The sequence below is a fragment of the Erigeron canadensis genome, chromosome 2, assembly GCF_010389155.1.
Source record: "Erigeron canadensis isolate Cc75 chromosome 2, C_canadensis_v1, whole genome shotgun sequence".
Lineage (NCBI taxonomy): Eukaryota > Viridiplantae > Streptophyta > Magnoliopsida > Asterales > Asteraceae > Erigeron > Erigeron canadensis.
In genome coordinates this window covers 30,538,668-30,563,926 of record NC_057762.1, presented here as the reverse complement: position 1 = coordinate 30,563,926, position 25,259 = coordinate 30,538,668, and the positions used below count along the sequence as shown (strand labels likewise).

Genomic DNA, 25,259 nt, shown 5'->3' with positions numbered 1-25,259 from the left:
CGGGTCTGAAGACTAGTATATATATATATATATACATGCAGACATACAATAATTTTATTCTTCACACTAAACATTATCCAAACATCAAAATCCATTCTCGAACGTGGACCTGATTAGGGGGGGTAGGAATGGCAATGAGTCGGGTTCGAGACGGGTAGCACCAAACCCGAATCCGATAAGAAATATGCTACCCGAATCCGACTTGATATCCATCGGGTACCTTAAGATAGTTATTTTTCAAAAATAATTACCTAAACTTGTATGATTTGAGAAATGATATTAGATTTTCTTGATATTTTGAGAAACAGATGTGCGAATTGTGGAATATATAGATACAAAATTAGTTGATATTCATGTTGGAAATTGTATTTATAAAGGTGAAATATAGATTCAAAACTAATTACTTATAAGTATACTAGTGTTCAGACCCGTCCAATGGACGGGTAGTCTCAAAATATATTAATCAAAGACAAAAAAAACTGGAATTCAAATATATTAAATAGATATACTGAAATCAACTTGAAAATTTGCTAGCTGAATAGTCACTCCATCGGTCAAAATACTCCTAAAATTTTTCGTCCATTCACCATTGGCCGAGCCATGTATGAATGTGTCTTGCAAATAGCAAAAAAAAAACATGGAAAAAACTGGCAAGTTCTGTAAGTGTGTTTCTATGTATTTAATCCAATTTTAAAAGTAAACCCCAAACAAATTAACCATAAGAATCGAATAAACATCTTTGCATACAAATCTTAGAAAATTATTCAGGATAAAAAGGAACTCAACCAAGGACATTCCAAACGTTGATCAAATGATTTTATCGGCTAATTCAAGAAAGACATGGAAACAAATTGTTGCTAAAAAAAATAGTCAAGCCAAAAACATTGCAAATCCATCTTCTGTTGTGTTAAATCCTAAACATAACGTGGATCGAAGGGTTTTATCTAAAGAAAATTATGCTTTTCATAAGATCCGAAGTATATCTGTAATACACAAACTAAAATGATGAATTGTTTCACCATGCTAAATAATCATACTAAAACATTCAACACCATCTCAATATGTAATATTTTTCCCTGATAGAATAACAGTGACTAAAAAATTACACCATTAATGAGCTAATTTCAAAATTGATTCAAAATAATCATAGTCGATATATTAAAATAATCATAATTTTACTCATAGCGATGTTCAACTTTTTATCTAAAAGCTTATAGAAAGATATAATCGTAAATCTTAAGTATACACCATTAATGAGCTACTTTCAAAACGATATCAAAATAATCAAAGTCAATATATTAAAGTAATCAGAAACCTACTCATAGCAAATTTAGACTTTATATATAAAAAGTTATAGAAAAATATAATCGTAAATCCTAAGAGTTAATATAGGTTACAAATACAAAATTTAATATATAATATTTAGATTAGTTAAGTCATATATCACAACTTAATCAATACGAAAACTAAAGAAGAAACGTGCGAAAATTAACTCCATATAAATATTGATTCCAGTTTACCCTTTTTTTTTCCAACTTTAGTTATATAAAAAATTTACAGTTTCTTATATTCTAAAAGTGTAAACTATATAATTTGAAAAATACATATCAATTCATCAACAAATACCATCTCGAGCGTTTTGATTTTCTTCGAGTTGTTCCACTCCGAAACAGTCCATACATGCACAGCACGAAGTCGTAAATGATGGTTAACATGTGTTGGCTTAAGATCTTCAAGATGAACTAATGTGGTCATATTTTTTGTTGTTGAAGAAAAAAAGCCATAACAAACCTCAAACTAAATTAAAAGAAATAATAATAACAATAACATAAGAATTCAATGTTAAAAAGTAATATTAATGATTAATTATGTGCAAAGTATATAAAAAGAAAAACTTTTTGTAGTTGATCATATTTTTTTTTTGTCGTACGTGAGTTATATTATAGATTATCAATAAAACCGAAAAGTGTAAATTAATTATTTTTTAATTTGGGTGAAATTGTAAATTGGTGATGGAAAACCAAAAAGTGTAAATTAATTATTTTTAAGTGTAAATTGGTGATGGAAAACCGAAAAGTATAATTAATTATTTTAAATTGGGTTAAAGTGTAAATTGGTAATGGAAAATCAAAAAGTGTAAGTTATTTATTTTTAAATTGGGTTAAAGTGTAAATTGGTGATGAGAAACAAAAAAATGTAAATTAATTGTTTTGAGTTGGGCTTAAAGTGTAAATTGGTGATGGAAAACCAAAAAGTGTAAATTAATTTAGATTAATATTAAAAAATTAGAGTATTAATAAGGATGGGGGATTAGGCTCTAGAAGGGAGATTAGAGTGTCAAGTGTATCTCCAACCCCCTCTTTTAATTATATTATAGATAGATATAGATATTGATATGTTACATTGGTGATTCCATCTTTAACTTCGAACTACACCTGATGCTTTTAAAATAAAAGTTTAAAAAATATTGGAAATAAGTTAAAACAACAAAAGTTACCAAGGAAATGAGAGGAAGTCATAGATAGATGTAGGACTGGCAAAAAGATAAAGAAAAAAAAATGAAGACAGGACAGGCAGGCAGCACGCGAGAGAGACTAGGGGCAAGTATATATGTTTACAATATGTTGTACAGCCATCATTGCATAAAGTACAACTCCCATCACCTTTGCCCATTTTGCACCGACCCTAATCAAATAATTAACCTTCGCTCACTCACATTTCTTTTTCTAAACAAAAATAATGCTCCTCTACTCCCATCATCATCTTCTTCATCTTAAAAAACATTTACTTACACACTTACTCCCAATATCTGTATCTATAATTTTTTGCTAATTAACATCCAAGATTTCCTCAAATTAATCATATTTTTAACTTCCATTATCTCAACAAAGTGTCACATTTGGACCTTTTTTAGCTTTCATCATGTCTGCTAAATCCAAGTAATTTTCATCATTTTGCTAATTTCTTTGTTATTATTATTATTATTATTTATTATTGTTTGATTATCATTATCATTAGCTGAATTTTTACTAACTTGTTTGTTTGTTTGTTTCCATTATTGATTAAGTTGCTTGATCCAACTTTCTTTTTGCTGAACACTTTAGATCTGCTCATTTGTTTCAAGTTTCTTTTTCTTGGATCCATAATTTTTCATGAAAATTAAACCCCATGTTGTTAATTGCATTTTTGTGTAATAAAGTTGCTAACTTTCTTCAAATACAATAGCACAATGCTCATTTTTGCATATTTGTGTAAGTTGAATCCTTAATTTTCCAAGAAAATCAAACTACATGTTGTTAATTGCATTTTTATGCTATTAAGTTGCTAACTTTCTTCAAATACACTGCTCATTTTTGCAAATTTCTGTAAGTTGAATCCTTAATTTTCCAAGAAAATCAAACTACATGTTGTTAATTGGCATTCTTATGCTATAAGGTTGCTAACTTTCTTTAAATACTCTGCTCATTTTGTAAGTTTCTTCAACTTAGATCCATATTTTTTTTTCTAGAAATTTGAACCCTTCAAGATTGTCAATGTCAACACCCGATCCCGCCATGAGCAGGGTACGAGGGAGGTGAGATGTAGACAGTCTTACAAAATCTTCTAGCAAACCCCATCAAGAATCTTCTTGTTGATCGCAGTTATATGCTATAAAGTTGCTATCTTTATTCCCAATTTCTTCAAAATTATAAGATCCGAAATGTAAGAAATTCAAATCCCACCAAACTTTACCTTGTTGATTGCATTCTCATGATATAAAGTTATTAACTTTAATCCTAATGTGAGAGTGATACTATTTTACCGTTTCTTCCAAAAACTGCAGATTGTAATAAGCTTGACCTTGTTAGTTGTAATTCTTGTTATAAAGTTGATAAATTTATTCTTAAATTCTATGAATTATAAAGATCTCAATTGCACGTAGAATGAGGATGCTTCTTTCTTCTTCTCTTTTTTTTTGCTTTGATTCACATTTTTGTATATGTAAATTTTGTATGTTTGTAAAGTAATGTTTATGTGTTCTATCTGCTTGCACTGGTATAAGAATGTATACTAATGTGTTTCTTGGTGTGTGTGTGACTGTGTGCGAGAGAGGGAGAGTAATCAGAGTATACATAGTTGAGAATGTGACTGATGATGTTGAAATTTGACAGATCTTCTTCTTCTGAAACTCCCCCAGCCACAAAAATTCCGATCAGCAAAACATCCCCGGCAACACCCAGAGTCAGTAAACTTGGCCGTGGAGTTGCCAAATCTGAGACTGATTCTCCATCTCCTTTACAAAGCACGAGAGCATCCGCGGAACGGTCTCCACGAGTTGTTCCATCGAAGCCAACAATAGAACGCCGGTCGCCAAAGATCAGCTCCCCTGCAGAAGTAAGCTCAACTTGGAACCAAATAGTTACAATATATGTACTCCCTAGCAGACTACTTATATTCTAAATTGACCTGATATGTATATCTTCACATCATTAATTGCAAATTAATTTTACTCTTGCTTAAATCACTAATATCACACTTCTAACCAATGATGGGTCCAAGATTTTGTTTTAGCAATGTGTTTTTATTCTTGTCTTATTTTTTGGCTATCTAGAAACCTGCACCAAGGGGATTGCAAAAGGGTTCAGAATTACAGGCTCAATTGACTGCCCTACAAGATGATCTCAAGAAAGCTGAAGAAAAGTTGGTTTCTATAGAGAAAGAGAAAACAAAAGCCGTTAATGAGCTGAAAGAAGCACAAAAGTTATCAGAGGAGACCAATGAAAAACTTCAGAAGGCTCTTGTGGCTCAAAAGAGTGCAGAAGAGAGTATTGAGATTGAGAAGTTTCGTGCTGTTGAAATGGAACAAGCGGGGATCGAGTCTGCTCAGAAGAAGGAAGAACAGTGGGAGAAAGAGCTGGAAACTGTTAAAAACCAGCACGCTGCTGACTTGGCGGCTCTTCTTTCTGCCACTCAAGAGCTTGAAAAGGTAAAGCAAGAATTAGCCATGACGTGTGATGCAAAAGATCAGGCACTTAATCACGCGGATGATGCAACAAAGATTGCTGAAAATCAAGCTGAAAAAGTCGAAGCACTTTCTGCTGAAATTACACGATTGAAGGGATTGCTTAATTCCAAATTTGAATCAGAAGCAGATCAAACTAACAAAATGTTGTCTGAGCTGAATTTAGAGATCGAGTCTTTGAAATCAGAGGCGGGTCAGAGTGAAAAGTTGGTGTTGGAGCTGAAATCGGAGATAGAGACATTGAAATCGGAGGGTGAAGAAAACGACAAATTGGTATGTGAATTGAAATCAGAGGTGGAGCATCTGAAATCAGAGGAAAAGGAGTTAAAATCAGAGATTGAGACTCTGACCCAAGAAGTCAGGAAATCTAAAGTTTACAAGGAGAAGTTAATCCATGTAGAAGCTTCGTTTGAGGAGCTAAACGTTGAATTAGAAGCTGCAAGAATGTCCGAGTCTTATGCACGTAGCTTAATGGAGGAATGGAAGACTAAAGTTGAAGAATTAGATCTTCAAGCTGAAGAAGCCAAAAGATTAGAAAGATCTGCGTCATCATCTCTTGAGTCAATGGTCAAAGAATTAGAGACGAGCAATGGTTTCTTACAAAAAGCAGAAGCTGAGCTTTCTTCCTTGAAAGAAAAGGTTGGTTTGTTAGAAATGTCAAACGTGAGACAACGAGGGGATCTTGAAGAATCGGAACGTACCCTTCAGAAAGTGAAGGAAGAGGCTTCCGTTATGACCAAAAAGGCTGAATCTTTAAAATCAGAGCTTGAAACTGTGAAGGAGGAAAGGGCACAAGCTTTGAGCAATGAGAAACTTGCAGCCAGTAGTGTTCAAACTCTTCTGGAAGAAAAGAACCAACTCATAAGTGAACTCGAATCATCCAAGAATGAAGAGGAAAAAAGCAAGAAAGCATTGGAAAGCTTAGCATCAGCTTTACATGAAGTTTCATCAGAAGCACGAGAAGCAAAAGAAAAGCTGCTTTCTAATCAATCTGAAAATGAAAACTATGAAGCACAAATAGAAGATTTAAAACATGCACTGCAAACCACTAATGAGAAGTATCAGAACATGCTCGATGATGCAAAACATGAAATCGACATGCTTATGAACACAATTGAGCAAGCTAAACATAGTCATCAAGGTACAGAGTCAGAATGGAAAGAGAAGGAGGTGGAGTTATTGGAGACTGTGAAGAACTCTAAGGATGAAAATGCTTCATTGGAAAAGGAAGTAGGGCGGTTATCAAATTTGCTTAAAGAAACGGAGGAAGAAGCTTATGCTTCTAATGAAGAACGAACTCAAATGAAGAATCTTTTGAAGGAAGCAGAATCGGAAGTTACTTATTTAAAGGAAGTTCTTGGTGATGCAAAAGCAGAAAGCATGAACTTGAAAGAGAGTTTAATGGATAAAGAAAATGAATTGCAAAGTCTTGATCAAGAAATCTCGGAGCTTAAAACACGTGAAGCTGAATCTTTAAAGAAGATTGAGGAGTTGTCTAAATTGCTTGAGGAGAAAGATGCGAAAGAGAAAATTGAGGAAAATGATGATGTCACAGACAGTGAAAAAGATTATGACATGCTTCCAAAAGTGGTGGAGTTTTCTGAGCATAATGGAGATGTGCCAAAAATGGAGCAACTTTCGAAAGATACACCGTCGATTGAAAATGAAGTCTTGCAGAAGGAAACAGTGGTGAAGGATTTAAATGGAGACCATAAAGAGAGTGAGAATGTAGTAGAGAAAGGAATTGATTCTGAAGAAGTGGAATTTAAGATGTGGGAAAGTTGTAAGATTGAAGAAAAAGATCTCTCACCCGAAAGGGAAACTGTTAATGATGAATCGTTTGAGGATGAAGTGGATTCGAAAACAGAAGGTGGTGACGGGTATGATCAGATAAATGGTGCAGAAAATTTAGACAACGGTGCCACTTCACCATCGAAGCAGCAAGTGAAGAAGAAGAAACCACTGCTGAAAAAGTTTGGAAGCCTCTTGAAAAGCAAGAAGGGTACAGGCAATGCCCAGAAGTAGTAAAAGAGGTATATCGATATTACATGTGTTTGTGTTCTTGTTTTTTCTTCGAATACAATTTCTTTTCTTTTTTTCCTTCCGTTTTTTGGTGTAAAACAGTGGGTAATTACGTATCATCTACGGAGATTTGTTTGTTATTACTATTACTATTATTTGTGTATGCTATTTAGCCGTTCCAATGTTCTTGTATGTGATTTCCTCATGTATTTTACCTAGAAATTTAATTGGAAATAAGTGATAACTTTTAAGGAAGACAATAGCAGCTTGATGTGGTTTGGTTTGAGAGGTTGAAAGTTATTGCACTTGAATGATCAAGTTACAAACATTTGGCTATTCTATAACAGTTGAAGTGTTTCATGTTTTGCGTAAACTTTTTTTTTTTGAACGGCAAAATGTTTTGCGTAAACTACAGGGGATGACTCATATGTACGAAGTATAATGGGATATTCCTATGACCGTTTGTATATCCATTGTCCGGGCATTCCCAGATGGCGAGATGTTTACTTAGAAAGCTTCGAACTTTAGTTTCCATCCTGAGAACTCTAGCAATATATTTTCATGAATGGTAGGAAATGTGCATAGGCATGTTTTAAAAGTGTTTTATGAAGAATATCTGTTTAGATGGTCAGATGTCAATTGCATATCTTGTCTTTACATTTAATTTGAAATGATCTGTTTACAGTTATTTACTGCAGATGCTGATCTCAGTGATCTTCATCCATCCCCCCATGTGTTTTGTGATGCTTGAAAATCTTTATAATAGTGTAGGGAAGGAGTACATGCACATGCACATGCAGACTTACTTTAAGCAACTGCCCATCATGTTCAATAATATACACTGCCAGCATGACTTGTCAGACATTATTTGGAACATGTGGTGCAGTATGTCAGTTGGGCTTCATATAGGGAAGTCTGAAGTTTTAACTGTCTTCCATACATTTTCTAATGAGATATGTTGATGAATTTGTAGCTCATATAAAGCCAACTTTCTCATTTTTTGGTCTTTTGATTTTCTATTAGGAAAATATAAAATCTTGTTAACATCATTCCTGCTACTCTCACACCCCCCCCCCTCCCGGAATTTCCCACATGATAAATAAATAATCATCCTCTCTGAATGTGAAGACAACAGCAACCAACTAAATGTTGTTAACAATATATTAGCTAACCCCTTTTCTATTTTATGGTTTTGGAAACTTATTTCAGGATGATTTGTGTCTTACTCAGGGGTGGATGTTAATCTTTCTTTTAAGTATGTAAAATTCAGAGGGGGGTTTATGTAAAATTCAGGGGTTATATATGTTTATCAAATTTAAAGGTTTAATATGTATTTTTTTTTTTTGATGTGACAATACTTAAGCGTAGGTAAAGTCTGCAGTACAAATCATTTTCCCTTCTTTTAATTTTAAAATTTTAGTCATGGTAAAAAAAAAAAAAAACATGATTTTTCATGTTTATTTTAAACTTAGAGAGAATTTAAATCCTTTTTTTTACTCAATCGCCAACCATTTTCACCCATTCGCCACTGCAACTATGGTCTCCACATTAGTGAAAATAACCAAAACCCTTAAAACTGTTAGTAATCCTTAAACCCGTTAAAGCTCGTATAAAAGAACTAGTCCATATCTTAACTAAGCACGTATACAAGGCTCATATTAACAAAAGAACCAAGATTGTATCATGGGTTGCATTCAATCATAGTTCTGAGTTCTGACACTAGTCTTAGTTTAGCTGCTGCTTTTTTTCTTTCAAATCATATGGTACTAATATCATTTAACAAAAGAACCAAGATTGTATCATATTACCAAGATTGTATCAAGTCATATACTGAAACCAGCATACTGACTAACAAACTGGACATGCAACCCAAACAAACTGGAAACTCAATATGCACACTGATAGCAAACTGGAGTTGGAGATAGCCTTAGTATCCAATCTTGTGTACTACATTTTGCATATTTTGTTAGAAAGTAACACACATTTAAAGCTCAAGTTATTAGATGCCCACTGTTTACTGTCTAGGACTCTAGGCCCTGCAAAGCAAAGATTTAAATTGTCATAATTGTTTACATGTTAACATGTTTGTTACACATTCCTACATAATAATAGCAGGTAAATTCGTACACAACTGTAATTTATAACACCAGCAGAATAAAAAAACAAATGAATTGACCCATTAGGAATTTAGGACCCAACCCTGGGGCCTAAGTACAATTTTCAATCAATTGTAATGGTCAAGGCCCGACCCATTAAAAGTCATATGGTCAAGCCCTGAGCCCCTGACCCATTAGGACTCGATGTGGTCAAGGACCAGCCTGTTAGGAGTAATACGATCAAGCCCTGAAGCGTTACTCGGGACCCATATGGTTAAGGCCCGACCCATTGGTGTATCTCTACCTACTCACCAAGAGCTCATCCAAATATGTAGTAAACTAGTAACTGACTACTTGTGCAAAATACAAGACCTCTAAAGATATCTATCAATATCATTAGGCATAATTTCATATTTCTCATCAAAGCCTTTAGCAAACATATGAAATCACCATTAAAGGTGATGTATATCAATATAAATATATTCTTTCATGTTCCTCATCAAATCCATGAAACATAAGAAATCACAAGGCACTCTTCTCTTCTGTCACTTTACACTTGCAGAAGCTTGAAAACACCAAAGGAAATTTTACAGAAGTCAATCCCAAATAGAACATGCGAGACTTATTGTTTCGATTCAACCCAAACTAAATTTCTAAAAAAAAGAAGAAGAAAGAAACAACACTGCCAAGGGGTGGAATGAAACTTATGCCGTCTTAGCTCATATTCTACAAAGCACTTAATACATGATCATCCTCTCCGCCCTCGATTGTAATGCTTCTCTTGCTCTGTGTCATCGGAAGAAGGGAGCCTTTGTCTCTATATTTGACCCGTTTGGACCCATTTTTCTCACCATTCTTCCATACTGTTGCAGATACTAATTTCAGTCCTCTCCTCATGTACGTCACTAAAAGCGTCACAAGCTCTCTGCATAGTAAAGATCTTGTCATCGACTGACTTCATGACGACGACAACAATGTTATATATTCTTTTCCTAACCTAATACACTTAAGCCGACTCTTGTTTTCTTTCAAGAGAAACATAGGGAATATACCGCTAGTTAAGTGATGGTGAAACACTGTTGACTAAGAATGAAGTATATTTCATTAAAAAAGAAGAGGCATATCTAAATCTGGGATGTGAAGTGACATGATTATCCCAATTTACTAGATTGCTACCAAATGGTATAGATGGAGAAAAACGGTTAAATATGCTTTCAACTTCATTTGGAATGAAAGAAAAATAAATGTCATAATACATGATTAGAGCGTGGGTTTTGGGAACTCTTTACAAAAGAATACGCTCCCTCTATTCAATCTCATAAAAATTGCAACACTTTTAAACTCTGGCATTTTCGCTTTCTTATCCTCTCCAGGCTAAACTCACATTTACACATTTGGTCACACCATTGTGAAATTAATGAAATTGATTTTGGTAAACAAGAATGAACAAGGTATACTTACAAGGGTGAACACGGAGACCGACCACCGTTCACATAGTATATGAACAAGTATGCATCATAATGTTGGCCATTGATAAAATAGAAGGAATGGAGCCTCCTTACGCAGAGAAAAGACATTTTCTGGTACAAATGGATGGCGGAATTATTATAAGAAATTACATGAAGATAAACTGCTCTGCAGTTTGGCATAGTTGATGCATACTTGATCACCTCTCGGATGAGTGAAGTGGCTGAAAGATCAACATAGCAATTTTAGCATAAAATCAGAAAAGATATTATAAAAAGATGTCATAAAAGTGGAATATCTTTACCTATACCAAAATTTCTATAAGACTCTACCACACCTAGTGTCAGGATATAAACTAGAGCCTGATCTGATCTTGATTGGTCAAATCTCAGCATGTCTTCTATCTGCAATGCATTTGATCACTTAGTGCCCTTGTTTCAAATAACAGTGAAAACAGGCTGGTTGGGTAATGGGTCAATATAGGTGAAGCTAGGTTAACCCAAAGCATGTTTTTTCTAGAAAAGATCATTTTAATTTCTATACACTTGTGTCTATAGCTACAGAATTATATTACTTCGACAATAATACATGTTTTTTTGTTAATTTGATTAGAGAGGTATTGCGCATTCAAAATACAACTGAGGAACTTTTGACATGCTCAACCCACATGACTCATTCTCTTTTCAGCTATTTTATACTTTACCCTTTTGACCAGTTACAAGTTTAAGCAATATTCAGTCAATACAAGTTACACATAATCTGTTAATCATGAGAAAGATATTAGCTGATCAACGTTCATAGAGCAAATCAATAGCCAGATACCATAATGAGAAATCACCTCACTTTCTTTTGCCATAACAATCCGTGCAGTAACAAATCCAATAAGTTCATCACTTTGACCATTAGGACGGTTCCGGTCAACTGCTCCCCAAGAAACTATATCACGACCATGGGCAACATTGTGGAAAAATTCAATTTCATACCTAAACATAATCAGAAAGAGCTTCTTGTTGAGCAGTTCTATCTTATATTTAAACCACTACATTTATTATAAAAAAGATGTTCTAACCTGATGGGAAATAGATCACCGTGGATTTTGACAAGAACTTCTAAATCAGAAGGTTTTATAGGCCTGTATGATATCGATGGGTGGCGAGGCGTTATGAATTTCATCATTGAATAGAAACGCATCAATACCCAAAGATTTTTTCTTCCATTTATGTCACTCAACCAATAAGGGCTGTACAGCAGTCACTGAAACTGGTGAGTAAATATCCATGTTAGCAACTGCTAAAAAGTATGCTTATCAAAAGAAAAAAATGTTATAACCAGCAAGTTTTAAAATGATAATTCCATTCGAAGAGAAAACTAACGGGAAACAAGTATATTTATATAAAATAAAATAGGTTTTGTACACACACAAAAATGTAGTGTGTTTAGATTGAGGGATGGGAGATGAAGCAATGGGAATAGGAATAATAGGAGTTTTTCATTTAAGGGTACCAGTTTTAGAACCAAAACTGAAGCCCTTGAATTGGGTTAACCTATATAGGAAGATGGATTTGGCACACGTATTCCTATCACTCCGACCAGATCCATCCTGCGAAACAGTATCTTAACCCTACTCAAACGCATAAACTAAAGATCATTTTCATTAACCCAATCCATTCCACCCTACATTCAAACCCATATCCATAGTGATTTCCCACTTCAAACCAAACACTACCTAAATGATCCATTCAATCCTTCACATTGATGCATATCTGTGTGCTTTGGATTGGTAATAATCAATAATTGACTCGGATACAACTTAGACTTGTGACAAAAAACTTCTAAAAAGTAGTATTTCAACCCCACTCTTGGCTATGGTTACACAAAATCTACAATCAAATAATCAAAAGTCACATTCAAGTTCGTAACAACATGACAAGAGCAAAAACATTGAGATTGTCATCTGTATTCTGTATCTAGTGAGACCAAAACTTAGAAGAGTTTTAGCGCACTAGATCTAAACTCCTCTCCAGGTCTCGCACAAAGACAAAGAAGGAAGATAGTTTCCCTGCCATGAGTCATGTCCAAATCAGATTAGCTCATACGAGCATGCACTCTGCATCTCCTAACCCGTATTAGAGCTTAACTTGAAATCTTAGAAACTTCTAACTATCCCACCACAAGACCGTTAAGATTTTTGTTTTATTAAGAAATAATCATTCAAATTATGTGTAATCAGTATATAATTCAGAGCAATAGCAGTCAATAGCCGACACGCATATACATAATACATAATTAATCAACACTATAAGTATTCATCTAGTTGGCAAATCATCAATGCAATTAGTTAAGCTCACCAAACCCTCAAGCAACTTCACTTAATAATTTAGGAAGGAAAAAAAAAAAAAAAAAATTTTTTTTCCACCATATCCTAAAAGACATTAAAATAGATACAAGAAATGTAACATAAAGCTGATTGATTCAAAGTGATAATGGGCGATATAAATGATGGGTAAAGTTACAATCTAACAAAAACACTTAAAGATCAAAACTTTAAGGTATAAACACAATAACATGATCAAAATAGGGAGTAAAATTGAAAGTGAAAAATACCAAAATGATTATTTTTATTAATTATGTTCAAGAACTGTAAGTGAAATTAAATAAAAGATTGTTGATTGGGGCTTACCAAAATCTATAATTAGATTGTGGGTGTTAATCATATGATTAAAAAAGAGAACTTGGTGGAAGATCAAATCGAAAAAAGTTGGAAGAGAAGAATCTTGGAATGTGAACGTGATTATGATGATCAGGAAAACAGAAACAGGGGTGGGGTGGGTGGGTGGGTCGGGTCGGGTCAACCTTCAAAAACGGGAATCCCAAAGATATGCAACTTTTCGTTTTACTTTTATTATTTTGTTATTTTTTTATAATTTTTATGATCGAATGTTTTCAAGTGGCAAGAGAATCCATTTTGTTTTTATATAAATTCTGTTTTTTTGATTTTGGATATATATCTAGGGGGCATGTACATAATCAATTAATCATATAGTCAACTCATTCAATGGATTTTTAAATAATCAGTCAATGTAATTGTTTTAAGCATGAAATCCATTCGATAAATGGTTAGATCTAGATTAATTGAATACCTCTTCAATCTAGAGTATAAACCTAAAATAATTGATGGAAATTGTGGATAGAATGACAATGACGAATATTACGGTCTCAACTTTTTCCAAGTTTATAAGGTTGGTTTGATTTAGTTTTAACTAATATTCTGAATATGCTTAAAGACAAGTGATTCTTTAAAAAGTTTGATGACATAACATGTCTGTATTGTTGAATGAAAATTAGCAACATGTTAACGATACATAACCAACCAACAAAATAGGTTAGCAAGTGTTTGACAAATCACTTTACTTACTTACCTAATTGTTGCATAAGTACTCACAAATTTTGAGTAAGAAATATTGAAAGGGTCAAACAGGTTTAAATAATGCGTATCTCACTTGTTTCCACCATACACTTCCTTCTATTTATAAAAACCACCATCTCAACCATTAGGTTTGTTGTCGTACGTGTAAGTGTGTGACTCACTTGCACGTCAACAAATACAGATCAACTTCCTTGATATACCCACAATATTCGTTTCCATCCATACATCCATTGTATTTACCATTCAATAAGGTGTAAATTAGACTTAGATTCCATCAAGATTATTTCCATGCTAGTAATTTTTTGATTCATATCAAAGAAGAATTATACATTGAAATAAACATAATTTGTGTTGTGTTTTGATTTGTTGATTAACTCCCATCCAAATTTCATATAGGAGGTTTCATAGAAGAATTAGTTTTTTCTTTGAACTTGTGGCTTTTTCTTTAAACATCAAATATTAGTTGTTAGTAAATGACTTAGTAATTCACCAAATTAGTGCACCACATGGTTTGAACATGTGATCAGTGAAGGAGCCACATTAAACATAGAATGGCCATGGTCCATCCCAAGTATACTACCGAAACTCGTTTATTATACATGGCCTATTCAGGCCTAGTACAAATTTGATTCATGAGACATCTTTCCCATCTAGGAAGTTTCAAAAGTCAAATACGCATTGAAACGGGTCAAAATGTATCATTTTAATTTTGAAGATAGCAATTAAAAGGTAAAACTAGAAAAACCTATTAGGGGTGGGGGGAGTACCTCGCCACTCCTCCCCGCCCTCCCTGATTTTTCAATAGGTATGTGTCGGGTGCCTAATTGCAGTGAATACCTCGCCACCCCTCCCCACCCTAGCCTATTTTATTTATTTTCAATTTATTTTTATTCAACAATAATTACAACTTTTATTTAATGACTTAAGCTTTTATTTAAAATATTAAACTAATACAACAAAATAAAACAAGGAAATACAATCTAAAAACGAAACGACAACGCAATTTGGGGGTGTTGGGCCAGATCCGAAAAATAAAGGGTTGTTGAATAAAAGGTTCATGATTGTTATTTGGGAAATATATATTTATTTCTTGAAAATAAAGGGTTATTGGTTGTTTGTTGTTGTTTTTGTTGCACACTTGCACCTACAAGGTGGATTTTTTTTAATTTTTTTTGCAGAATGTTTGAAGAAGAAAGAAAGGGAAAAAGACAAAACATCTTGTAGCCGTTAGATGTGGGCCCCATTCATTTCTTTTACTTTTCTTTACTTTTTTTTAATGCTCCTACGGTCGAATCATGCGACATCACAACCGGCACCACTATCCCCATTTTCCTCCCCACCCTACCGGTACCGGAGGGTCGGAATGGTGTTCAAACTGATACCGGTCGGGTGCCTTTGCTCTCTGTCCACCCTTAAGGAGTTACCACTCAACTCTTTTATTTTTATGAACTTACGATTTTCATTTTAACATTAACCCATTTATTATCAATTCTTGTTAATGTAAGTAACAACTTATCATTATCGTCCTCAATAGTTCATATAATTTAATGTAAAGTTTGTCATTGTTTTACGGTGTATTTTTATTGCATTACTCAATGTTGTTTTTATTTGGAATCTTTTTGAAATCTACAACTTTGCATAATTTTAAGAGGTGTCCATATAATTTACTTATTACTAAATTCTGGATATAAAGTAGATTGTCGTTCGACAAAAGAGAACGAAGAGAGATACAAACAGATTTAGTTAGATTCAGATTGTAATGATGTGGTTTGCTATTGTAATGTCATTGTCTTGATATTCTTCTATAATTGATTATATTGTTGTTATTAAATAGCTATAAGTCTATCGTTTATAACTAAATTGATGTTTCACATTGTTCAACAATTTTTAGGTTAAAAATAATATTGGCCTACTCTGATTTAATTTATTGGCTTCACCTGTCCGTAATTTTTACATAAGGAACCCTTTAAGAAGAAACATATGACCAATACACCTAAATAAAATTGGCTTGAATTTGTGACTTAGTATTGGAACTTGTTTATACTTGACATCTTCCTTGATATCTAAATATTCTTTCCGATTTTACTATATTGTTTAAGGTTTGGGACTTAAGGAACCGAAAGAAAGATACATTTTGGACTAACCATTAGCCTAGAATTTAGAAGTGAAGTTTTCCTATAAACTTAAAAAGGGTTTATGTAAATTGGTGTTCATTAATTACCCAATACACTGTACTTTTCAAATTGGAATTTATAATACACAGGGTAACACTTCGGTAAAAACAGTCTTAAATAAGAACGGTGAAACACTTAAAAACATCATTTTGATGCATTAAAAGTCCATAAAACTAACGTAGTGCAAAAAAATTAGGATTAGTACATTAGAATGTAAGCAACTTTATACGAATTGTCATAGTATATTAATATGTATCGAACTACAATCTTGTGTATTGTATGTAATGAATTTTCAAATTTTGTGCATTGTATGTATACGTGACAACCATATAAGTTGTCACTTGTAAGTTTTTTATTGGTCAGACATATGCAATGCATAAGATTTAAAAGTTCATTACATACAATGCACATAATTAAAGTTTGATACACATTATGACAATTTCAATAAAGTTGTTTGCATTCTCAAATACTAATCCCAAAAATTATATACAAACTTACCCTAATTATTATCTTATATCACAAAAAGGGTCAACCCAACCCAAAATGATATTTACAAAAAATTCCCTTCTAGTAATTGATATAGTATCATAGTGACATCATACACGGAACCTCACTTGGATATTAGCCTCTTTTCTTTCCCCCAACCAAATTCTGATATCAACCATGTCGGTTAGTGATTCCAGCTCTCAAATCTTTCATCTTTTTGTTCTTCATTTACTACACAAATTTGTTATCTTTTTTAGTATTTATTAATTAATGTTTATTATTTTTAATCAATTTTTATCTTGTATTGTTTGATGCCAATATGCCATATGTTCATTCTAGTTTTCAAATGATAACATGTTTATGTTGCTGGGTAATTAGATGAGGTTTTTCCTGTTCAGGTTACCCGGGTAGGCCGAGTCTTTCGCGACGTGGCCTAACGGGTATCCTAGTGACCATTTTAGAACCCTTTGCATGACCACCCCTAGTTGTTTGCCTAGGGACCACTAGGTCACCTTGATGGTGGAATTTTAAGAAAAATTTTGAAGTTCTAATTATCTTGGCAAAAATGAAAAAGTGAAGAAAAATAGTTCCTTTTGTTTGTTTGATTAAAATCGATTAGAGTGGCTGCACAATATTGTTTTTGTATACATGCCAGAGTGATGGAAAACAAATAATGTTGTTTATATATGTATGTATGTATATTATAATTTGGCAGTGATGGGGATATATAAGTTAGTAATTTACCTAAGAGAACCAATATATAAACTAGCAATATTTTTCATGTTTGTGTGCTTTATGCATCTTCATAAGTTGGTTCAGTTAACGTTGGTGAACTTAATTTGTATACATAGGCTAGTATCCATCGGAAGTTAATCCCACATGGTTTTTCTAATCTTTCCGAAAGAATGGTGGCTTAAGTTAGTGCTTACGTTTGTTTATAAAAAGGGTATAAGTTCATGTGGTTATTTCCAATATTTGTCTTCTGCCATTAATGGTATGACTCGGAGAATCCTCTATGTTTGGGTTTAGAAATCCATACTTTTGTTCCGTCCTCTTATGAGACTCATACTCTGTGATTATTGACTTCAAATCAAACACTAACTAAGTTAGTTTGAGCATATTGCATTATCCATGGTGACAGTGTTACTTCATATCATGTTCCATCGCATGCTTTTTGTTTAGCACTCAGCTTTATTGTTTCTCTTTTTACTGATGATTCTTCTTGGTGACTGCAAAACAATTTAGTTTGTGGGTAAGCATAGTGTACATAGTGAAGTAAATCTCATGGGCATGTGGTTTCTTTTAGCATCACATGCAATTATGATCAATGAAACTTGTACGTTTCTTTTTGACAGGTAAGAACTGTGAAAGTCAGCAATGTTTCCTTGAGTGCTTCTGAGCAAGACATCAAGGAATTCTTTTCGTTTTCTGGTGAAATTGAATTTATTGATATACAAAGGTGAGGTCATTCTTAGCAGTTCGTACCAGTTCTTAAGTCATTTCTCACAACAAATGTCATGATTTATTATTTATTTTCTTAACACAATTTCCTTTTTTTGTAAATTGATAAAGAGTTGGAAACTCGTCTTCTTTGTTTTCAGTGTCATGTATGTTAGAAGTATTTTGCTTAAGTTTTGTTTAATGTTTCAGTGAGAATGAGCGGGCTCAAAAGGCATTTGTCACTTTTAAGGATAGTCAAGGTGCAGAGACTGCAGTTCTACTATCGGTATATCAACTTTCTTATCTATGAAGATATACCCTTTCACCGTTTGGCTGGCGCACATAAACTTACAACTTTCAGTTATTATGATTTTAGGGGGCAACAATAGTTGACCAGTCTGTTACTATTGATCTTGCACCAGACTACACTCTCCCACCTTCTGCAATTACATCTTCAGCGCAACAACCCACGGTACATTTCTCTAAATATCGAGACGTTTGGCTTTGCAAGTGATGATGATGTGATATTTTGACTTTTTTTTTTTTTGTATTAATCAGTGTTTGAATGTTTGGACGGTATTTAATAATCAGTTTCAAGCTAGTTACAACAAATTTTCTTATCAGAGTAAAATAATGTTATCTAATCAGACCTGCTTAAATCTTATTTGAGAAGCTTTTAGTCACATATCACCAGCATATCTCCTTTTTTTTTTTTACCTCACAAAATGAGTCTTATGGTCATATTAAAGTATTATCTAAATTAAGGTTGGCAACTCATGATTTAGGCAACGGATCAACAAAGTGGGGGCGTTGCTGGAGCTGTTGTTCAAAAGGCAGAGGATGTAGTGAGCAGCATGTTGGCCAGAGGGTTCATACTGGGAAAAGATGCAGTCAATAAAGCCAAAGCTTTTGATGAAAAGCTTCAGTTTACTTCTACAGCTGCTGCAAAAGCCGCCGCAATAGACCAAAAGGTTGGTCTCACAGAAAAAATCAGCATAGGCACAACACTTGTGAACGAGAAAGTGAAGGATTTGGATCAAAAATTCCAAGTGTCGGAGAAGACCAAAACCGCCTTTGCGACAGCAGAGCAGACAGTGAGTGAGGCAGGGTCTGCCATTATGAAAAATCGCTATGTGCTGACAGCTGCCTCCTGGGCTACAGGAGCTTTCAACAAAGTCACAAAAGCTGCTGAAGAAGTGGGACAGAAGACCATGGAAAAAGTGGCAGTGGGAGAACAATCAGGAAAGATCGAGTCGACTCAGCAAGAACCACCTGGTTCCCCGAAAGCCACTACTAGCTGAGCAAGAACACCACCTGCGCGGCTCCACTATAGTTTATTGTTTCGTTCAAGTGGTAGGCTGTAGATTGTGCAAAACTTTTTGGATTTCATGGTATGAATTGAAGGATACATGATGTTACTTGCTTATTAGTATTAGTCATAGCTGAAAGTACATACTGTTGCTTGAAAATGCTAAAACATGTGACTTAGGTTGCTTGATTTGTTTTTATGTTACATAAAAATCCTACCTTGCACTGTGGATATGTTTCTTTTTGGCTACTGGCCAACTGTACACATCTATGTAAATTGCATATATTCATCCTTTCGCAGTTTTATTGTTATCATTATTATCGGCTAAGATGCTAACAGAAAATTTTCACTTTATTTAAACTGTAATAGCTTCTTGTGTTTGTTAAACGATTATTTTCATGTAGAAAAGATGTTTATTTACTTGTTTTACACTAAAATAAGCAGATACTGTTTAAGCAGCATTGGGAGGCGGAGCTGCTTAAGCATACTTCCAAGAATTAACTTTTAATATCTGCATTCCAAATTGTAGAATGCATAATCTGCTATAATGTTGATAGATATCTACTTCCTATTTCAACCATAAGATAATGCATTAGAATAGACCCTTGAAAACATTATCCTAACATACGCTGTCACTACATAGGTAATTGATCATCATCATCATCATCATCATCATCATCAATTTTTCATTAGTGCGACATGGTTCAAAAGTATCAACAAAAGGTCAAAAGTGAACAAATCTACTAATCCTTTTAATTTAAGGAAAGCCACTAATGATTAATCTCTGCAAGTAACACTGAAGAGGCTTGACCTCTATAAGCCCTGTGCAGGCTGCTGCTAATCTGCAAAGTATTATAGAAGCTTCAACCCACCAGTTACATCATCAACCATATCAGCTGGTCCTGCAAGTGCAAGCACTTGATAATTGTAAAGGAAGTAAAGGCGGCAAAATAGATGCATATCATGTACTTATAAATGGGAAAATTTGCTTTCGGTTGTTATCTCAAACAGGTCAAACAAAATAAAACCAGCAAGATGAGAAACCAGTCAAATGGGTCTAATGAATTAAATGTTGCCTAGAGTGTACTTTTTTCAGGAATTAAACCTCCTGTATTTTGAAATAATATTTATACAATTGACATAATACATTTTTTGCAACCATTAGTGACACTTCAACTGAATACAATAAGTCAATAATGATGGACAAATACTAGTTTGTAACTTAACCCAGCCTGACCCGACCTATTTTGACCCATTATCCAGCCTGCACATATTCTCACCTTTAGATAATGAATAAACAGAAAAACACTAACAAGTGACACTGAATGAGAGAGAAAAAAAAAGGGAAAGGGAATGTATTTTTTTTTTTTTTTTTAATGAAACATGAACTCTACACATGAGCCAGAAAAATGATAAACTTACCGAGAACTGCCATTACTGTCCTTGAATCTGGAAAACGGAAGATGGAAAAAATTAGATACATACATCACAAAAAAGAATCTATAGATTATGAATAACAGAAAAGAAGCAGCAAAATACTTTTAAATTCACCTAGATGGATTCAATTTAAGATTCTCTTTCACTATTCTATGGAAACAGCAAACAAGCTTGGAACTATCAATAGAACAGAATGCAACAAAAACAATACATTAAAACAAAGAATATGGAAGCTCACTTGGTGCTATCTGTGTTCGCCCAGCATCAATGACAATATGAGTTGGTATAGCCAGTGATTTTGCTCTTGCCTGTAAAATAAAAAGTTCCAAAATAAGCATGGGCATGCCTATGAAAAAACGATATAAGATAGAAACATAGCTACCCTAGTCTGCAAGCGAATCGCCGTGGATCTTTTTTAATATCACAATAAGACGGAAATAACTAAATGTTAATGAAAATAGGAAAAATTACATATATCCCCACCTAAACTTGCATGATTATATACATATTAATGCATAAATACAATGAGAGGCCATAGTTATGAATACTTCATTCATGGCTGGAATAAAACTGTGTTTGAGATAAGTTAGCCAAACTGCCAAAGCATTCACTGCTCCATTAGCCTCCCTGATATAATTGAATGTTTTTGCTTTGTCACTCATTCAGTCTTATTACGTAGCATGCTTGCAATCATACTAGTCAGTCTAAACTACTAAGGGATTGGACTGGAATTATATATGCGAAAATCAGAAGTCAGACACTTTCTAGCGTAAGATTTTCTTGGATGACTTTCTAATATCAATTCTTAACCGATTATAAATACAAAAGCGCTACTAAATTTAGAGAAGTTTCAGCTTCATCTTAGAGAATATTTTAAGTAATGAACCTTTACGTACCTAAAACATGGTTGAGTGTCAGTTAATAATGCCTGACAGTTCTGAGAATAGAGGAAGTAATGAATCTATAAGGTCCCAAAACATTGGTTGTTTTCACTATGCACTTTAAAGGGCATTTGAACAACCATTGCCTAATAGAAAGGTCAATTCCAAATAGTGGGATCTCTTTTCACAAAATCTATGGCACTGTTCATGGTGGGTTTGAAGATTGATTGAACTTTCATACCAATGTCACAAGCGTAACAATTTAGTTCTGGGTTGCACCAACGTTGCCTATCACTAAAGCCGGCAATTTCAACCCATATATATTTCGGCTTTAGTTATTTATGATGGGTCAAACGGGTTTAGCTAAAGGACTTGACTAAAAAAAGAAAACAATTCAAACAGGTTCAAAGTCTGAACATGTTGTAGATGCATAACAACCGCATCAATCGTTTTATTAAAAAAGTTATATTATTTTAGTAATTAGATAATCATACTTACATTTAACACATTTCTTTAAACCAAAAATATGGACAAAGGCATGTGTGTTTGGGGCGGCCCAACCTCAAAAGCTACCAAACCTGCCCTGCCCAGTTGTCCCATCACCGTTTATAACCTTTCATGATGAGCAAAATATGGTCGAGTGTTTATCCAGCAAAGTTTTATCATATAGATTAAAGCAATAAAATTGTACCTGTAATTCCAGCATATCATCTTCGCTTTCAATTTTCACCACCACTTTAACCTGGCCACACATCTCCCACCTGCATAATTGCACCCCAAAAAAACCCACATAATTAACAGCACATGTAAAAGTGCATTTTTATTCTGCCGTTCAAAAAAAAAAGTGCATTTTTAGGATAGATGCTGAAATGGTTTACAAAGGTACCTGCTTAAAGCTTTAGGTGCTCGGTGAAGAATCTTTTTATAAAGACCCAAAGTTGCATGACTGCAAAACAAGCACAATTATGTCATTATGAGAAAATCATATAAACACATGATGAATCTTTATAGCATTATTGATTCTTCAAAGATGTTTCCAGAATTGAAAGAACTAAGATCAATTATGTGATACATACATCATTGAAATATAAGCACTTAAAAACACATAATACCAAAAGTTGTTACTGTGTTGCCATTCCATTTCTACTTTACATTTGATGTGTTACTTTGATGCCTTCTTTAACTGGCATACTCCAAATTAGCAGTCAATATAGCTGCATTTCAAGTACTAACAATGTGTGATGTTATAGCTACCTGCACTGGGCAGCAATCTTCCCTTTCCCCATCTTTAGGTCATTCCTTACAACCAACACCTGAATAAAAAAAAAAAGAATCATCCATGTTGAAGCCTTTAAGGTTTGGAAATTCATGTTCATGCACAGACCAGGGGGTTTCTGGAAACAGTTTCACTGATCATTACCACTTACGATTGCATTTTGGAAACATTTACCTGATTATTGCGACTTCATGCGGCAATAATCAGAGTTTAGGTTTTAAACAAATAATTCTACAAATATTTAAGGATTAGAAAACCAGTTTTACACCATACGACAAAACAGAAGTAAAATACAATAGCTTATTTACCTTTTCTTTTAAACTTATTCAGTTAGAGTATACTAGCATTTAGATTATGGGAGGTGATATAGCCACCACTTCATTTGACACATATACCACAACGTATAAGTTTCATAGCAAACTGTACAAGCATGTAATGCATAACTGTAATATATTTATCCAGTTTTATGTTAAGTACTTAAGTTTATAACTTTCTTTAGATTAATGTCTCTCACTTTTCCCCGTACAAATGACCCTTTTGGTCATTCTAGCTATAAATTCCTTAAATAATCAAATTTACCAAACACTCAATCGTCTACTTATTTGGTTATAACAGCTTCAAACAGCAAAAGCACACTACAGCCCATTCAGACAAAAAGGATGTTTTGAGGCTTACCATCTTAAAATCTTCAATAATCTCAGCAAGTTTTTCAATCTCAAGGGGTGGTTTCGCCTGACCCTTCTTTTTTCCATCTACAAGTGCCGCAGTTTCAGCGGCTTTGTTTTTTGGTATAAACTTGCGATAAGGTTTCTCTGCACCAACAAAAAATCCCATAGCTAGACAGCCTGCCCCAACTAAGATAGCACTTAGCCATGACGTTACATCCATCAAACCCAAATTCAGTTCAACACCTTTTGCCTCAAATCCAAATTGAAGAAAGTTATGTTTTAGAAAGCCAGATCAATGTGAACCTGCAATAAGCATAAAAAATAATACCATTAGAATTACTTCAAACCCCAGATAAATAAACTATTAATCAAGAAAAGCCAGAATTACATCAAGCAGTTTTTCCAATTCTTAATCATTACTATCTCCTAAATGCCCATTCAATTGTGTCTGGGAAGTTGTTCGCTAACGGCCGTTTGTGTAGTTTGTCCGTTTATATAACTATATCACAGTATATGCTTATATATCTCATATCTCATACATATAGATATAGCAATAGAGTGAACAAAAACAAACGAACATAAACGAGAACCAATACAGTTTATATATGAAAAACTGTATGTTCGCATATGTTTGTTCATCTTCGTTTGTTTACTTCTTAAGTGAACGAATATGGGAAAACTTATGAACACAAAAAGTCGGTTTGTTCAAGTACAAGTTATTTTTCGGTTAAACTTAAAAGGTAACACCACTGTCCATGAAAAGCCCTTTGTTGGGTTCATATACATCCCTATTAATATCATATGCCCAAAATACATGTATCTTAAGAGATGTTAACTTGTAAAGGCCCCTGGTCAATATCTCGTTGTCTAGGGTGGTGAGGTTTCCCTGGTGTCGTATTCCGACCGAATGTTCAAATAAAAATTAACTAGGTTTAATATAATCAACAATGAAACATACATAACTGTTGGCCTAAAATCAATAAACTTGATGGGGTTTAGGAATTGAACAAATTGTTACAAAAAGACAGATTAATAAGAAAGAAATTAAATTAAAAGGAATATAGAGAATATAAATGGGGTACCAATAAACAGTAGCATTGAGCAGGGTCGATCGGAAAGATGATGATGATGATGATGATGATGACGACGATGAGTTTGGGGATGCCTGCGGCGTCCCACTACAACTCTAATCACTTCTACTCCTTTTTTATTTATTTTCTTTTCTACTTTCCAAATAAACCTTTGCTTCAACTATTTTTACTAGTCTTTAACTTTCATTGGACACAGTAAAAACTAAAAATATAAAAAGTTACCCATTCTCTTATATATGATAAGTATATACCAAAAGTTGTAGTGCCAAAAAGTCGTGTTCGACTTAATTTAGATATTTTATTGATAGTTTGGAAAAAATTTGGAACTAGGCTTAGAAAAAAAAATGATTAGGCCGTTAAATTTCAGTCAAAAATAATTTGTCATTTTTACGAAACTTAGACACAAAAAAATTCACTTGCCTTTGAGTATTATGATACATTGCAATTTTTTACCAATTAGGTTGGCCGGTAATCACATATGTT

The 25,259-nt window shown here is 33.7% G+C and overlaps 4 protein-coding genes across 5 annotated transcripts; 2 read left to right on the top strand and 2 right to left on the bottom strand.

The window, feature by feature from the left end:
- The first annotated feature begins 2,743 nt into the window (after positions 1–2,743).
- Positions 2,744–7,206, top strand: LOC122586572 (WEB family protein At5g16730, chloroplastic-like). The gene is made up of 3 exons (XM_043758554.1): positions 2,744–2,939; positions 4,152–4,374; positions 4,592–7,206. The coding sequence occupies exons 1-3, from the start codon at positions 2,923–2,925 to the stop codon at positions 7,025–7,027; spliced, it is 2,676 nt and encodes an 891-aa protein (XP_043614489.1). The 5' UTR covers positions 2,744–2,922; the 3' UTR covers positions 7,028–7,206.
- Positions 7,207–9,559: 2,353 nt separating this feature from the next.
- LOC122588855 (histone acetyltransferase MCC1) lies at positions 9,560–13,376 on the bottom strand. 2 transcript variants are annotated; one of them, XM_043761071.1, is made up of 6 exons: positions 13,268–13,376; positions 11,657–11,847; positions 11,426–11,570; positions 10,892–10,991; positions 10,582–10,810; positions 9,560–10,045 (listed from the first exon to the last, which is right to left on the bottom strand). In XM_043761071.1, exons 2-6 carry the CDS (start codon positions 11,776–11,778, stop codon positions 9,847–9,849), a joined length of 795 nt encoding a protein of 264 aa, XP_043617006.1. In that variant the 5' UTR covers positions 11,779–11,847; positions 13,268–13,376; the 3' UTR covers positions 9,560–9,846. The 2 variants fall into 2 exon arrangements, with proteins under 2 accessions (XP_043617006.1, XP_043617007.1); XM_043761072.1 differs by having other exon boundaries at positions 11,657–11,827; positions 13,268–13,372.
- A 3,381-nt stretch (positions 13,377–16,757) lies between these two features.
- Positions 16,758–19,654, top strand: LOC122587323 (binding partner of ACD11 1). The gene is made up of 5 exons (XM_043759457.1): positions 16,758–16,857; positions 18,030–18,133; positions 18,325–18,400; positions 18,491–18,586; positions 18,900–19,654. Exons 1-5 carry the CDS (start codon positions 16,852–16,854, stop codon positions 19,413–19,415), a joined length of 798 nt encoding a protein of 265 aa, XP_043615392.1. The 5' UTR covers positions 16,758–16,851; the 3' UTR covers positions 19,416–19,654.
- A 409-nt stretch (positions 19,655–20,063) lies between these two features.
- On the bottom strand, positions 20,064–24,904 carry LOC122587441 (peptidyl-tRNA hydrolase 2, mitochondrial). Its single transcript, XM_043759612.1, has 8 exons — positions 24,768–24,904; positions 23,693–23,988; positions 22,996–23,054; positions 22,628–22,687; positions 22,433–22,502; positions 21,099–21,168; positions 20,846–20,872; positions 20,064–20,325 (listed from the first exon to the last, which is right to left on the bottom strand). The coding sequence occupies exons 2-8, from the start codon at positions 23,903–23,905 to the stop codon at positions 20,276–20,278; spliced, it is 549 nt and encodes a 182-aa protein (XP_043615547.1). The 5' UTR covers positions 23,906–23,988; positions 24,768–24,904; the 3' UTR covers positions 20,064–20,275.
- Positions 24,905–25,259: the final 355 nt, after the last annotated feature.

Coding starts and splice junctions, on each gene's coding strand:
- LOC122587323 (XM_043759457.1), top strand. Junction 18,401..18,490: donor AGACTGCAGTTCTACTATCG/GTATATCAACTT, acceptor TTATGATTTTAG/GGGGCAACAATAGTTGACCA. Junction 18,587..18,899: donor CTTCAGCGCAACAACCCACG/GTACATTTCTCT, acceptor CTCATGATTTAG/GCAACGGATCAACAAAGTGG.
- LOC122587441 (XM_043759612.1), bottom strand. CDS start 23,905: ATGGATGTAACGTCATGGCTAAGTGCTATCTTAGTTGGGGCAGGCTGT. Junction 23,055..23,692: donor TTATTGAAGATTTTAAGATG/GTAAGCCTCAAA, acceptor TTTTTTATTCAG/GTGTTGGTTGTAAGGAATGA. Junction 20,326..20,845: donor GACAGTAATGGCAGTTCTCG/GTAAGTTTATCA, acceptor TTGCACTTGCAG/GACCAGCTGATATGGTTGAT.
- LOC122588855 (XM_043761071.1), bottom strand. CDS start 11,778: ATGCGTTTCTATTCAATGATGAAATTCATAACGCCTCGCCACCCATCG. Junction 10,811..10,891: donor TTATAGAAATTTTGGTATAG/GTAAAGATATTC, acceptor TTGATCTTTCAG/CCACTTCACTCATCCGAGAG. Junction 10,046..10,581: donor CGGTCTCCGTGTTCACCCTT/GTAAGTATACCT, acceptor TTTACTATGCAG/AGAGCTTGTGACGCTTTTAG.
- LOC122586572 (XM_043758554.1), top strand. Junction 4,375..4,591: donor AGATCAGCTCCCCTGCAGAA/GTAAGCTCAACT, acceptor TTGGCTATCTAG/AAACCTGCACCAAGGGGATT.